General features: G+C 40.0%; 1 protein-coding gene across 1 annotated transcript in view; it reads left to right on the top strand.

Annotated features, from left to right (window-relative positions):
• adamts17 (ADAM metallopeptidase with thrombospondin type 1 motif, 17) overlaps window positions 1–16,690 on the top strand; it is a 270,965-nt gene that overhangs the window by 170,663 nt on the left and 83,612 nt on the right. The window contains exons 15-16 of the mRNA XM_079292165.1: window positions 2,765–2,885; window positions 13,383–13,463. Of these exons, the coding sequence (XP_079148291.1) occupies window positions 2,765–2,885; window positions 13,383–13,463 (202 nt within the window). The remainder of the gene's footprint in view (window positions 1–2,764; window positions 2,886–13,382; window positions 13,464–16,690) is intronic.

Here is a 16,690-nt window from a genome sequence, read left to right as displayed (position 1 = left end):
CGCAAAGCTAGTTACCCTATGAAAATCCATAAATTAGCCGCATCGTTGTAAAAGCCGTTGTAAAAATCGTTCAAAGCGTGTGAAAAAAAGTAGCGGCTTATATGCCGGAAATTACGGTATATAATATAACTATATATACAACTTCATAAGCTGTGATATCAAATAGCTTTTGCGGCTCCAGACACATTTTATTTGGTGGAAAATAGGACAAAATGGCTCTTTGGATAGTAAAGGTTGCCGACCCCTGATCTGGTGTATCTGGATGAGGGGTGTCGCTCTGACCTACGGTTCTGATCTCGTCTGCTCGATAACTGGAATGGGGTTACATTCTTGTACAATGATCTGGTTGTCACAGCTGTTTTCTGTCCTGGCCCCACAGTGGTGGAATGATCTCCCCACTGACGTCAGGACAGCGGAGTCGAGTCGCTGCCCATCTTTCGGCGCAGGCTGAAAACTCACCTCTTCAAGAAGGCCTACCCTGAGCCTTCCACTTACTTAGCATCTATTGTATTCATACTAGCTTATTGCACTTATTGTATTCATATTACTAGTAGTATTCTGACCGCGGAATAGGGAGAATGAGAGGCGGTGGTGGAGAGGGAAAAAAGGTTAAAGTGTTAAAATGTTGATTAGAAACGTATTTGTAACAAGTCAATGTAATAAATCAAACACAAACGTAATCGGGGAGAAAATACGTTTTTCGTCAAATGTAATTGAGAATGCATTTTAGTTTTGGGGGAACGTAATTTTTAGGAGACAGGACGGTTGAATGGTGTACTAATTAATATTAGATATAATTTAAAAAAATGTAAGTGGGATTTTTCACAAAATAAAAACATGAATTATTAAAATTCCCTTTGTAAGATTAAAATTTTAAATAAAAAACTTACAATTGAATAAATAAATGCGCTTCAGCTCCTGCCGCCAGTCTTTTACGTACACACTAGCCAGCCTAGCTTAGCCCTCACACTAGCCAGCCCTCTTATTTAGGTCGCCACCTGAACACCAAGCATGCCAGTACAAGTCAAAAGCCGCTTACATTTTTTATATCGAAATTGGATGAGTTACAAAACAGCCCAAAACAACTGCAGTCTCATTCATGTGCTGGGTCTACAAAAAACGCACTACGGGCTTCATATCTGGTCAGTTACAGAATAGCAAGAAAGGGGCTACCTCACACAATCGCCAAAGACATGTGCTTGCCAGCTGCCAAAGACATGGTGGAATGTATGATTGGAGAGAGAGAAGCAAAAAAGTTGGACATGATCCCGGTGTCAAACAGCACTGTCGCGCCGCATCGATGCTTTGTCCGAAGACATCCTGGCTACATTAGTCGGTCGCGTGAAGAAGAGTGAGTTTTACTCTTTGCAAGTAGATGAGTCTACAGATGTGGCTAATCTGGCCAATCTTCTGGTGTACGTCCGTTACCTTTTCGAAGGCACGGTGCAGGAAGTTTTCTTGTGTTTTTTATCTCGTAAACAAACGGCACGTGCGAGCAAACTGTTCTCTCATTGGTCCAATTTTTATGAGGCTATAAATAGGCTCTGTTGCTTTTTTTTTTAAGGTGTGGGGGATTGGGTGTGCGTGAACCCGGTCGGGATGTAGAAGTGGGTGCGTGGCCTAAAATGTTTCGGAACCGCTGCTGTAAACCATACTGGAAGTCTACAATTTTGATCTTTGTGTGAATTTTCCATACATTTTTCACCATTTCTAGGCACTATACTTTAACAAACTTTTCCTAGGGAATTTTTCAGATCCACTTCAAATGTGTTCAGTACATTCTAAATATCTTTGTGATTAAAAGTTATCAAAAGCTTTATGTTTGATTGAATGGTGTAGCCGTGGTGGCCATTTTACGTGACTTCCCATGAAACAGCAAGCTGATCTCCACTGGACTTGCTCAAATCTGTCCCAAACTTGCCATGCTTGATAACAGTCATGGCCCGAGGATGTCTACAAGCCACTTTTCACTGTAAGTCAAAAAGCCACCAAAAGGAAATCAGCGGAGTGAGGGCCCGTTCATCGCTGCTTGCAGCTTTAACTGTTTTTGCTATTTTGCCAAATTATTATGAGATAGACGGGACAGCTAGAGTGGAAAGGACACCTGCTTATAGAGCTGGAGTTACATCCAGGTAACTTCTATTTCTCCTTGTCTCATTACTGAACAGAAGACTACTGCTTTGCAAATGCCGTGTTTACTTTCTTTCATTCACTGTGACAGAGTGTTGATCAATGTGTGTTACAGAAACAGAGCAGATGGCTGAGCCTTTCTGCAAAAGTAAAATGCCCTGTTGGCCTTTACAGTATGGATTATTGCAAGGACACTCAATAAATCCATGGCTTCAGTGGCCAGATACTTTAACAAGTAGTCGGACATCTCTTAAGCAGCTTTTAATGGATACATTTTTGGCAACTTTCTAGCTTGGTATTATCATAGAAACTGACTTGATAAAGATTGAGTCCATTAACAAATTCATTTTCCTTTCTCATATAATTCCTGAGAGTTTAATATTTATGTGAAATATGCAAGATAGAGGTTGGTGCATCCATTTTTCATTTACTTTTAACAACACCTCCTGATGGTTGGATGAACTACATATGACACCAGGATAAGCTGGCATTTTCCCTGTATACAATGTATTTTTCTTTTCTATATAAATTTAAAATTATACAAAAAAGACACACTCACAAGTCAGTGAACATCACAAAAGCAACTCATCAATGTTTGATTTACTGTTGTTCTTTACTGTTTTGTTGTGTTCAGAAAATTGGCTGTGACGGCATCATCGGAACTTCAGCCAAAGAGGACCGCTGTGGTTTATGTAACGGAGATGGGCGCTCCTGTAGGATAGTGAAAGGAAACTTCAGCCACACCAAAGGAATGGGTGAGTGTGTGTGTGTGCTGTTTAAGTATCCAACTGATATGCTTTATGTCTCTGTAGGTTGGTTATTAGAGGAGGTAGAGGTTTTGAATTCAAATAATATGACATTATTGGACTTTATGCACTCCAATCTATGTCACTGGTTACACATGTCGTATAGCAATAAAGTTGGTTAGAGAAAACACACGTTTGTCTAACACACCTTATCTAGAGTTATGGAAGGGCAAATGTTTTCGGTGTACACACTGCGCTCAAACTGTCAACCCACATGACGTAACAGACAGCTCTCTGACACTCCGACCCTGGAAAAAAAATATTCTACACACGATGTGACCCTAAACTAGCTTAGTGGGAAAAAAACAGCAACACACAAGTTACAAACTCTCCCGCAGCGTTTAGCTGTTCCTTACTGATTGAAACAGGGCTAAAGCAATCGCCACACAATCCCCATTTCTCCAGACCATTGTTAGATCCTGGGGTACTCCTGGCCCGATACGGGGCTACTTACTGACTCAGCTCTCTATTAAAAGATTGTCGAGCTGGTGTTCTTGCGAGGGAACTCGCCTGGCTCTTCTAACTGCCGTTACTCCCAACGTCTACCCTGCTTCCTCCGGTCAGAGCGCACTCGGCCGAGAGACCAGTCCTGGCCCCGGGCGCTCCCACCAGTCGCGTCGGTTATGGCAGCTTCCCTCTTATGGATCCGTGCTCTTGGTAAATGCCAGGTTAGGTTTTAACGGCTAGGATTACTTATTTCTAAAACCGTAAGGGGTTGTTAAGTGGATTCGGTCTCTAGGATAACCTTTCAGAACTCAGTTGTTAGACATACAATGGATTTAACTTTTTACTGCCACGAGGAACTTTTTACTACTTGAGCAAATTAATGCACTTGAGAAATTTACTTTAAATGCAGATTAGATATTTATTGCAGGTTATATTTAGTTAGTTTGCAAGGGTTAAGCTACAGCTCACATAAAAAGTCACTACACTTGATTCGTTACGTTAATTTTCTTCTCTGATTATACTCATTAGTTTTAGTTGCCGACACGGCTCGGTTGGAGCTGGATGTTCAATGGTGCGATGAAAAGGTTCTTTTGGAGTTGTTAGGAGCGAAGGTCTGGCCAGACCCTCGGTCCTCCTGCTCTCGCAGCGAAGTCCGTTCAACAGTCCTCAAAACTCAGTACAAAGTCTTTCTAGGGCTGCTGCGTCTTCTCCGTTGTCCAGTTGTTAAGAATCGAGCAGTGGGGAGAGGAAACCTCCGTCTTTAAATCTTATTGTCCACGAACAGCGGTCTTCTTTCCGTGAACAGAGACGAAGTCCTCAATACATCAGTTACGATCGTCCGTATCTCCTCATCGGTGCTCTTGGACGGCACCCGTGTTGAAATCCCAGTGTGCTGCCTGCAAATGTCTCCTTTTATCTATCATTCGGGCTTTGTCGGCCCCCCTTGTTCAATACATGATCTCATCCCCCCTCCCTCTGGAGAGGGCGTTGGGTTCTGAACAAGTCCGGACAAGTCCAGGCTTCATCCTGTATCATGCCTCTATGACTCATCTCTTGCAACAGTCTCTTCCTAACTCCACCCATAACATCTGTTTCTGATTTCTGTCAAGTCATTCTGACTATACATTTCTATCTCAGCTCCGGTCACACAGAACATTTGTTAAACACTTATTACAATTGTTAAATCACTCTATGCATTTAAACATTCGTTACATATTGATTAAACATTTCGTTATATAATTCATACACTTTATCTTTTGATTACACTTTATTCTGAGTATATGCTTTGTGCTCTTATATCCTGACTCTCCGCCAACATGTTACCGAGGCAGCTCTGAGGGGTCAACTCTTCTTGACACCATCATTCTTGCTTTGTTAAAGAAAACAACAGCCAAAACAGAGAATCAAATGTCCGACCCTAATCCCGCGCATGACGGGATGCATATAGTCAAAATCAATGTATTTAACACAATGACAAGAACAAACTCACAAGAACCAGTCACATATGACATCAAAGCATGACAAATCAATCCAGCAACACTGCAGCGCTACAACACCGCACACTGAAGAGCACGAGCCATTCAAATATTATTCACATCAGAGGGAACAATATTAACCACATCATAAAAACGACACCATAGACAAATTAACACAGTAGTAACGCTACTGCAGATGTAAAAAAATGATAATACATGTAGTGTATTTTTGAAAATCTATTAAATTATAAAATGGCTATAATTTTGTGATTCTGTTTAGGCCAGCAGAGAAGGCTTTGCTTGCCCTGACGGCCCACCACTGATATATACACATACATTGATACATCCTGTAAAATGGTAAATGGGCTGTACTTGTAGAGCGCTTTTCTCATCGTCCGAAAACTCAAAGCGCTTTAACACTACATCTCATCGATCACCCATTCACACCCATTCATACTGATGGCAAGGGCTGCCATGCAAGGTGTCACCTGCCCAGGGTGTATGGAGACTAATAATTAATAAGCACACAAATCAAATGATAGAGTTCTTTGTAAAGGGGATCGAACTGCCAATCCTCAAATTGAAGGCCGCTCTTCCTTTTTTAATTTTTTTTATATACTTTATTGATGAGAATGCACCATATGACATAAAAATCAAAGAGCAAGTATTTTCATTTTTTGTGCACGTGTTACGTGCACGTGTTAGAAAATAAGAAGAAAGAAAAGCAAAAAACATAAAACAAACAAAATAAAAACAGAAAACAAAGAGCTACTTAAATCAGAACACCCACAAACCCACCCACAGACAAGGCCTTCACATTTGTTTACGTAAAGTTTATGTAGTACAGTATTGTAAAACAACAGTTCAGTAGTTAGGTTAAATTGCAATTAATCAGACAGATAAGGGAAGGACAGAGGACCAGAGAAATCAGTACAAATTACCAGACATATCTCATTCGGTAGGCAACATGAATAGATTCTGAAAATATGAAATGAAAGGTTTCCATTTCTTAGCGAAATTGTCATTACATCCTCTAAGTGCATATTTAATTTTTTCAAGACTTAAAAAAAACATCACATCCTTAAGCCAGGCAGACTGAGATGGTGAACTTGGAGATTTCCAAGCAAGAAGTATTCTGCGACGCGCCAGAAGAGTGGTAAAGGCAACTAGAAAATGCATTTCCTGCTGAAAATGCGTTGGAATGCTGAAATTTGAAATTAATTGCAAAAACATTGCTGAAAATAGATATCCAATTTTTTAAAAATTGCAAAAAGCTTAATAATTCAAAAAGTTTAAAGATTCCAACTATGAAAAGTCATATCACCCCTCTCCTGAAAGAGCTGAACATTTTGATATTCTAATGGTTTCTGTGGCTTAAAAAATGTCATCAGTGGTAATATTTGTAGTAGTAGAAGTTGTAGTAGAAGTATTATTCGTAGAAGTATCAGTAGCATTAGAAGAAGTACTAGTAGTAGCAGTAGTGATATTTGTAGTTGTAGTAGAAGTATTATTTGTCGTAGAAGTATTCGTAATTAGAAGAAGGAATAGAAGACGTAGTATCAGCAGTCATAGTAATAGCTGTAGTATTGGTCGTAGTATTTAATATAACAGTAGCAGTAGTAGAAGTAGTAGTAGTAGTAGTAATAGTAATGGCAGTAGAAGAAGTAGCAGTGGTAGTACTAGTAGGCGTCGTACCAATAGCTGTAGTAGTACTACTACTTTTAGTAGCATGAATAGCAGTAGTAGTAGCAGTTGTCGTATATGTAATAGTAGTTGTGGTAGTAATAGCAGTCGTGGTTGTAATAATATTGATGGTAGCAGTAATAGCAGGAGCAGTAGTCGTAATAGCAACAGCAAACATTATAGTAGAAGTAGTAGTAGCAGTAGTAGTACTACTATATTAGCAGCAGCAGTAATAGTTGTCGCAGTATTAGTAAGAGCATTAATTCTTTTAACAAAAAAGCCAAATTTTGAGCTTGTTTAAATACAGTTAATCCATGGGGCTTTTATTTTGAAAGGGTGGTGCTGGGTGGGGGGGAGAGGGGGAGAGGAGACATAATCATAATGGCTGACACACATAAACAGAGGTTATTAAATGCCTGGCTTCATCACAAGCATTTCAATTACAATTCACTCTTTGGGGCTTTTATTTTGAAATGGGGTGTGTGTGTGTGTGGGGGGGGGGTCCTCTAAAAGTCTCTAAGACCTGAATGACGTATGAGAGAGAGAGACATAGACAGGGAGAGAGAGAGAAGAAAGAATTAGTGAGAGAGAGAGAGAGAGAGAGAGAGAGAGAGAGAGGCTCTGATATCTCTGGCAAACATTCTCATTTGGAGATTGTCCGATGTTTTATCTTTTACAGCTTACACGACTGTTGTCCTGCTCTGCCATGTCTTTCCTCACCTCTCCCTCTTGTGTTGCGGTGTGTGTAAATGTCACTCGAATCAGGAAACTTATCAGAATACTCATGTCTGATTGGCCGAGATGCAACACGTAACAGCTGCAACAAATCATGTGTGTGCGGCTTTTATTTTAAAATGGGGTTGGTGTGGGTGTGTGTGTGGGGGGGGGGTGGAGGAGGAGGGAAAGACCTCTAAAGATCCCTAAGACCTGAATGACTGTATGAGAGACAGAGAGAGAGAGGGAGAGGAGTGGATGCGCGCGTGTGTCTGTGAGTCTGTGTGTTTATCAACATCACTAATTGGCTCAATCGCAAACACCTGTGTGCCTGAAGCCATTTCATGGAGATAAAACAAGGAAACACCTCTCAAACAAATCATCAAAACTCCCATAACCGTAGCTCCTATTGCTCCGATATTAATAATTGAGGGGAAGAATGAGTTGAAGAACAGATTCTGTAAAAAGTGTGTGTAGTGTAAAAAATGTGGCTTAACTGGCGATCTAGAAATGGGGTACCGTGTTCTGTGGAAGATGTTTTTGAAGCAAAATTTTGCAAAAACAGAAAGTTGGTTTTGCTCTCAATTAACGGCTTCTGTGTCAAATGTGGAAATCTGTGGGATTCTACAGTAATTTTTCTACGACAAGGACAATATTAGCTACTTCTACATCCAGAAATTATGCATGAAGAGTGAAGATTGTGGACACAGTGGCAAAACACAAATGTTTTTTTCACAAGAATCTCAAGCTGCTCTACACTCTAGCGGTGACATCAAGCACTCTAAGCTGCGCAATACACACCCATTATAAAGTCAGAAAAGGGCTGAAAAATCATAAAAGTTAAATTGCTGCAGTTCAAAAAGTTTAAAAGATATCAAAAAGCTGAATCATGTTGGCAATAGTTGAGGGTTTTCTCAACATTTGAAAGTTGAAATGGTGTCTGTCGCTGAAAGTATGAGGAAGTTGAAGGATTTGAAAGTTTTTGAAGTTTTTGAAGGATTTGAAAATCTTCTCCATAGAAACCCATTCAAAAAAAAGTTGTAAAAAGCTTAATAATTCAAAAAGTTTAAAGGTTAAAAATAGAAAAAGTCATAGCAGAGATGAGCTGAAGGAGCTGAACATTTTGATAGTTGAACGGTTTCTGTAGCTTAAAAAATGAAGAAGAAGAAGCGTTGCGACGAAACGGGGGACGGAAGAAATAGTGGAACTAGAAAAAGCATTTCCTGGTGAAAATGCGTTGGAATGCTGAAAGCTGAAATTAATTGTGAAAAAATTGCTGAAAATTAAGAAATGGGAGACTATCTATTTGAAAAATGTTGAAGCTCGAAAGCATTTAAACTGCACTGCTGAAAAACCTTCTCGTTGAAATGTCTAACTATGGTGTCTGTAGCTGAAAGTATGAGGAAGAAGAAGGCTTTGAAAGTTGAAGTACAACAGGATTTGAAGATTTTCTCCATAGAGATCCCATTCAAAAGAAAATTGCAAAAAGCTTAATTCAAAAAGTTTAAAGATTACAAATATGAAAAGTCAAAGCACCCCTCTCCTGAAAGAGCTGAACAGCCTGTCTGTATAATGTTTTTAATTTGTAAAAACATCACATCCTTAAGCCTTCAATGATATTTGAACAATTTCTGTAGCTTAAACAAATTTCAGAAGTAGTGATATTTGTAGTAATAGTAGTAGAAGTTGTATTTGAAGTAGAAGTATTAGTAGTAGTAGAAGTATTAGTAGCATTAGAATAAGTAGTAGTCGTAGCAGTAGTGATATTTGTAATAGTAGTAGTATAAGTCGTAGTTGTAGTAGAAGCATCATTAGTAGTAGAAGTATTAGTATTAAGAAGAAGTATTAGTATTTAGAAGAAGTAGTAGTATTTAGAAGAAGTAGTAGCCTAGTATCAGTAGTAGTAGTAATAGCTGTAGTAGTGGTCGTAGTATTTAATATAACAGTAGTAGTAGTAAAAGTAATGGCAGTATTTGAAGTAGCAGTAGTAGTAGTACTAGTAGCAGTCGTACGAATAGCTGTCATAGTATTAGTACTGGTAGTAGCATGAATAGCAGTAGTAGCAGTTGTAGTATAAGTAATAGTCGTAGTGGTAGTAATAGCAGTAGTGGTAGTGATAATATTGATGGTAGCAGTAATAGCACTAGTAATAGTAGCAACAGCAAAAGTTGTAGTAGAAGTAGTAGCAGCAGTAGTAGTTGTCGCAGTATTAGTAAGAGCATTCATTATTTCAACAAAAAAGCAGAATTTTGAGCTTAATGTTTACATACAGTTAATCCATGGGGCTTTTATTTTGAAAGGGTGGGGCTGGGTGGGGGAGGGATGTAATGTAAACGCATCATGACAGTATAACAGGTAATAGTGCACAGATTTATGTGAAATATCATGAAATGATATGTATATGATGGTATGAAATGATGGTATCGCTGTTTAGAAGTCTCACATTTTCACTAACTACAACTTCACTACAGTGTGTTTAAAACCTGAAGTATTAAGTGTTTTAAGTAAAAGTGTTGATTCACATGTGAACTTACTGTCAAGTCACCACGGAGACACCAACTCTGATCTACAGTTAGAGACAGGAAGGAGGAGGCCAGAAGAAGTGGAGAGAGAGAATGAAATGATCTTTACTTTCCTCTCAGAAAACCAGTGTGTCACAGCTCATTTCAATCGAGACAGTGGCGGCCTGGCCCCACCATGAGCCACAAAAAAAAATAATAATAATAATAACAATAAATTATACAAATTGTCAATATTTGTGTTTTTGAACTATGGAATGTACCCAGTAATGTGTGTAAAATATGATATCTGCGCAAAATATATGCTTTTCCTGCTCGTGCTCTGCGCCTGTGTGCTCTCTGCTCGTGCTCGCTGCCTGTGTGCACGACACTCTGAGAACGCGCAGCTAGGGGGGCCTCATCGTTTTGGCCCAAAAGAGGCGGGTCTATGAAGCAGTTTAGCCAATTGCTGATTCAAGATATAAATGAGTGACATACAATTTAGCCAATCAGCGCCCTCAAATAGATTCAGAGTGGGGCCAGAACGATCAGGCCCCCATAGCTGCGCGTTCTCGTCAGGAGAAGTCTCTACAGGCGAGCGCCCGCGCCAGCGCGAGCACTCCTCCTCCAAGACCCGTTTGAGAGGAGAACTTTGGCGGACATTCTGCAGCCAAAGAGCTGATATCAGATCAGCCTGACCTCACAATCAGACAGCAGACTCGCGGGAAAGGGAAGCAGTACATGCGAAGCTTCACTACTAGCTGTACACAAGACAGGTTTGGCTAGCTGGATGACGTTATGCTAATAACTTATTTAGCTTTTTAGCTTTTTAAAACAACGGGGACGGATCCAGCACGGACAGTTACGGGAGTGAAGGATGAGGAGGTAAGGAAACATGAGAACACCAGGGTAGGGAGTTGGGGGTGAGGAGGTAAGGAAACATGAGAACACCAGGACACACATGAGAACTCTGTCAAGCTACATATTATGCAAAGTGAACATCTTTTCTTCTACATAGTTGTCCTCAGTCTCATCTCCTTAACTTGGTCATGGAGGTATCAACATATAATAGAGATGTTAAATTAACAGTGAAATCTCATCATAGCTGAATTTAACATCAGTATTCATAATTACACTTCATGTTTACTTCTCCTGATCTTTACCTCCTATAACAAGGTCCATAGGGGCATCTCAATAAATGAACATGTTATATTATATTATATAAGTGTTATTTACTGCTGTTTTTCGTGTTGGAATAAATGTTAAATATTTAACTGCATAGTAATGCGTGTTGGATACTTTAATTTGTTTGCATTAAATCATACTGGGATGTTTGTTGAAATTGATAGGATGGCCCTACCTAGAGAATTTTCCACCAGCTGCCACTGAATCTAGATCAAACTGTTATTCAGGGTGGGTCATTTAGTGTTGAGTACGTAATGGATGGATGTAATTCCTGTCGAGACTACATTAGGATGGGAAGTCATTCTTAATGTAAACCAATGTAATATTAGTTTAGTAACAGCAAAATCATAATTCATGTGTGTGAACTTACACTTCAGAGATGCAAGGAGTCACAGTGATGGTCTGCAATCAGAGACAGAAAGGAGGGGGATAGAAGGAGGAGCGGGAGGGTGAAATGTTTAGTTTAATTTCAGAAAACCATCATTACAGCTCATTTTATTTCCTTGTTAATTATCAAAGTCTCATTCAAGATCTAGAATTTCCCAGGAACTTATGGTAGTCTTCAATATATATATTTAAGTTGCTTTAGAGAGAATAAATCACACAAAATAAATTAATCTGGTGTCAATCTAAACAAAAGGAAAAGGTCTAAGATAGGGCTGCAACAACGAATCAATAAAATCGATAATAATCGATTTTTAAAATAGTTTTCATTATCGATTATCAAATTTCATAATCGATTTGTTGTGTCGCGCGATTATTACGCCACTCAATAAGTCGCGGAGATGTTTGACAAAAACAAAAGGGGAAAAAAGAGCGGAGCACTGCAGTTGTTGTGTGAAGTGGAGCTTCTAATGACGACCAAGACACGTCTGGTTTTGAATGGAACACTTTACTTCCTGAAAACTGCAGTTTAACAACTGTTACAGTGAACAGACCACGCTCTTGCACCCGACATATACGTTAGGTTTTCACTTATCGTTATCATTGTTGTCGTATCATAGCACATTGCATGCATCATGCAGTCCTGTCTCTTCACAGTAAAATCACTTCCGTTTTCATGCTCTTCACAATAAAAGTAAACATGCGATCAAACAATTTACAACAGAGGAAAGACCATCGGACCCGTAACGTTGTTCTGAAACATAACAGCATTCCAACAATAATGTCCTTCTCTTTAGTACTGTATATGATGGATTTGGCTGGGATTCCAAAGACTGCCAGAAGAGGGCACGGTTGTACCTTGATCCCTAAAACTATAGTTAAAATATCAAAAACATAGTACCAGAAGTGTTCAAGTTTAGGACACGCCCAAAACATGTGTAGTAAATCTGCTTGAGGATGATCACAACGGTTACATCCTGGGTCGCGACCTGGGAATATTTTAGCTAGTTTGCTGTTCCTAAAGTGCATCCTATGGACCACTTTAAACTGAATGAGACCAAGTCTGGCACAAGACGTAGATGTATTCACCCTATTCAGTGCATCCACCCACCAATTCTCTGTCAGGTTCATGTTCAACTCACTTTCCCATTTGGTTTTGATTATAGAAGAGGTATCTATTGTAGTTATGATCTGGTTGTAAACTTTAGAGATCAGTCCCTTCTGAGTTGGATGTGTGTCCAGTAGGCTTTCCCAAAGTGTTTTGCACGGGAGATCAGGGTATGACGGAAAGTGTTTCACTACAAAGTGACGGACCTGAAAGTATCTGAAGAAATTTGAACGGTCCAGGCCACATCTCTTACAAAGAGAGTCGAAGCTAGAGAAGTGGTCATCGTCAAAAAGATCCCTGAAACACTTTTTCCACTTTTTCCCCACTGCGAGAAGGTTTTGTCCACTACAGATGGTGGGAATAGATGATTATTACTCATCGGACCCTGAGCAGAAGCTGTTAGAAATTTAAAGTGAAGACGAAATTGAATCCAAGTTCTAAGAGTACCTGTTCTCTTTTTGTTTGTTTTTGTTTTGCTTTCACATTTTGACTACCCTGCTCTGCACGTTTTGTTTTGACCATTTTCTTTGTCATTATAATCACTGTCAAACATCCCTCTCTTCTCCCGTGTCTGTCTTTGTTTGGGTCCATCGCCTGCTACCATTTTTACTGTAACCCTGACGATAGTGTTTGTGTTAATGTCACTTTTTAGCAAAATGCTGGTGTATAGTTACGAGGTGACGAAAGGGGGATCAGTTAGATTGCCAGAGTTTGGCCGAAATTGAATGGTATGGGAGTCAGATGTGCAGTGGATAGAGTATCTGATACAGACATAAGTCATCAGCCTATTATTTTCTCCATGTCCACCTCTGTATGCCTCTGAAACTGTTTTCAAAAGTCAAATAAAGATCTTCCCACTGTATACTGATGTAGTAGTTTCTTGTATGCGTGTACCCTATACTCTGTTTGCCTCTGTATCGATTTTCACCTCATGATTTTGTTTCTTTATCAGGGTACATCGAAGCTGTGATTATTCCTGCAGGAGCCAGTAGGATAAAAGTTGTGGAGGACAAACCCTCACACAGCTTTCTAGGTAAGGATGCATGTGTTTTAAGGTCCTTGAGACTGACAACTGTTATCTTCCACATATTTTTCCCCTTTCTCTGTGTTTAATCTTTCAACCAATATCCGTCCTGATTATAACTACCAAATATTAGGGGTGTAACGGTTCACAAAATTCACGGTTCGGTTCGGTACGATACAGTGGAGCCACGGTTCGGTACGTTTCGGTACAGTTGAAAACTATAAATGCCAGAGAAATGTACTTTATTTTAAAATATATTTATTCATTACAACGAACATCATAAAGTTATTCTTTGACTTTGAACAATGATGGAACTATACCTGAGTGACCCATCTTCTGGGGTGTCTTCTTAGCAACACATAAGCATAAAAAACAAAAACTGCTCCTTAATGTTATGTAGTATTGTTACTTACATCTTGCAAAAGAGATGTTTAATCTCAATGGGACTACCTGGGTAAATAAATGTTTTAAAAAAAAAGAGTTTTGTTTTTCCCAAACGTATTCGGTTCGTCATGCGTACCGAACCGTGAGCCTCGCACCGAACGGTTCAATACGAATACGCGTACCGTTACACCCCTACCAAATATGCATTAATTTTTTAGATTTGAACCCCTTTAACCTTAAATGTCTTTACATAATGCCACTGTGGGCTGTTTTTGTAAAACATTATAATAATCTTCTGGATTTTTTATTTATATTTCCACACACTGGGATATGTTAATGATTTGCAACAAAAATAGATTTTGATGCATTGTTATTTTTTTACAGTGTCAAGTTTGAAAAAAATGTCACGAGAGGATAAAAATGTCACTTTCCTAAAACTGCTATAAAATATTATTATTTTTCCACTTTAACCAACTTATTTTTAACCAACATCAGTCCTGATCATAACTGTACAAATATTCATTCATTTCCAGAATGTTAACCCTTTAAATGTCTTTAAAAGTGTTTAAGATGCTGCTGCTGTTCTTTTAAAGCTACAACAAGGAACTTTAACTTTGTGCTGAATTTGACGGCCCCTGTTGACAAAAGTGGTAATTTTACTTCAGCAGCATCTGACTGCCCAGCTCAGTCCTGGTTTTCCCATGGGTCAGACTGTATACAAGTCTATGAGAAAATTACCCTTCTTCTCACATGATTTATTAGCTAAGTAAACATTGTAAACATGAGCTTATGGTTTCAATTGCTAGTTTCAAGTATATTTTGATACAGCATGCCATTCTTTTAGTAAATCAAGGTTCCATTTCGAGTAAAATAGATGATAACAAGGGGACTATGTCCACTTGTTATATACAGTCCCGGATCTAATCTGTCCATGCCCTACTTATATTTAAGCAAGTAAGATAATTGTTTTAGTTCTATAAGCACAGGCGGAATCCTTTACTAGACTCTAAGGGTAATTCTGTTTTCCAATCAATAGCACTCATTTGCCCACTGAAAATCTGTATAAGCTAAGACGGCCAATAGTAGATGGGGTGACTGTTGCTCGGAATGTAGAGAGGGTTGTCCCTCAATCATGAGATTGGAGAGGCAATTTATTTTGAACAAAGACGGGATTTGGTCTGAAGGTAGCCCATTTGTCAGAACCACGAAGCAGCAAGCAACTGTATTGCCATGTTACCACTGGATGGGCAGCTGTCACAAACCCCAGCACCTGCATGGCGCCATGACGAAGAGGTTTCCGAGATAAAAGAAGACCCACATGCCTCGATTGTGCAGCAGCTGATGCGTGTCCACACATCTGCTGACAGAGCAGGGAGCTATGGCATAGCCGAACGGTAGTCTGGTTTCTCGGTGGCTATCCACTGGAAGATGAAATGCAACAATATCCGGTGTTTTAAAGCCACCGCAACCTGAAAGATTTAAGTCAATGAACAAGTTCCAGAAACAGCTTCACGTCTTGCAGGCAATGCACCAATTGCACCAATTAAGGTGCAAAAAAAAAAAAATCTCCGGTCTTCTTGGAAATCAGGAAGTTTGTGGACTTAAACCCTTTCCGTTTGTTGTTAGAGGAGATGAAAGATACAGCTTTTTTGCTTTTTCACCACATAACTCATCATGTCCTTACCAAAGGAGTCGGGCAATCGAGGTAAAAGGAAGACGAGGAAAAGACTTAAAGTTCCCACTCTGTCTCTCTAAAAAGTAACTGTCACTTCTGTGACAGGTCTTGGATCTTTGCTGAGAGGTAATAAATCTTCTCCTGGAAGGACAGATTCACCTCCTTGATGTCCATGAATGGAAGAATGCTGTAAAGCTGGAGAAAATAACCCAATTTTAGTGTCTTATCCATCCATTCCATTAACACCCAGTTGCATCACAGCAAAAATGTTCTGTCTCAGACCTCATTACCATGAAATAGAGAAGTCTGAGCCTGAGATAATGTCTCACACACTGCTTGATCAGCTGGAAAAAGATGCAGCAGACATCACAGCATCCAATCCTGTTCTCTTGCTTCTGCCTTTTATGTCCCACCCACCTCGGCCAACTCTGCCCCTCCCACCTCGAATGCACAGACTGCTCCAACAACAGCGATCCACGATGGAGTCATTGGCCAAAATCCGTTGTTTCCTCCCGTTTCTGCTTTGAAGCTGCTAGTCGCTTGCAGCAGTCCAATCGGGGAACATACCTGGGAACACTAGACCCCAAGTTATATCATCAGGTTTCTGCAGTTGCTATTCCCTGAATTTTGAGGTTTGGGATGCACCATCCCATCTGGCCACCACAGGCAACCTCCCAACCCCCCTGCCTTTTACCACAGCTCATAGTAAACAAAGCCCCACCATTTACCGCAGCCTGCTTCTACTCTCCCCCCACCATCCATCATCCCCAAACCAGCTACCACCAGCCAACCACCTGCAGCCCACTCCCCAAAGGCATATGATAGGAGAGACAGATTGGTCCTCTACCAGGGAGGTAGGATGGTTTACAATGACTTAGACAACCTTGGATGCAACTCTAGCTGGTGATTCCTCCATACCTTCTCCTTCTGCGAAGGGGCCCACGGCAGACCTGTCCCCACAATCCTACCAAGCACACCCCTTGCAAGTATCTCAATAATCCAATTAAGGTTTACGCTCTGGCTTCCGCCTTAAAGAACCACGCAGACCGCCAGCTCGTTAGCTTCCTCATACAGTTTTCACATATGACTTCTACCTAGGTTTGCAGGTTAAGCCAGAATTCTCCTACACACGTAAACATTTGCAATCAGCCATCTCAGAGCCTAACACAGTCGATAA

The sequence above is a fragment of the Melanostigma gelatinosum genome (assembly GCF_949748355.1).
Source record: "Melanostigma gelatinosum genome assembly, chromosome: 2".
Lineage (NCBI taxonomy): Eukaryota > Metazoa > Chordata > Actinopteri > Perciformes > Zoarcidae > Melanostigma > Melanostigma gelatinosum.
The sequence above is the reverse complement of the archived record's forward strand: the minus strand, read 5'-3'. Positions and strand labels throughout refer to the sequence as shown.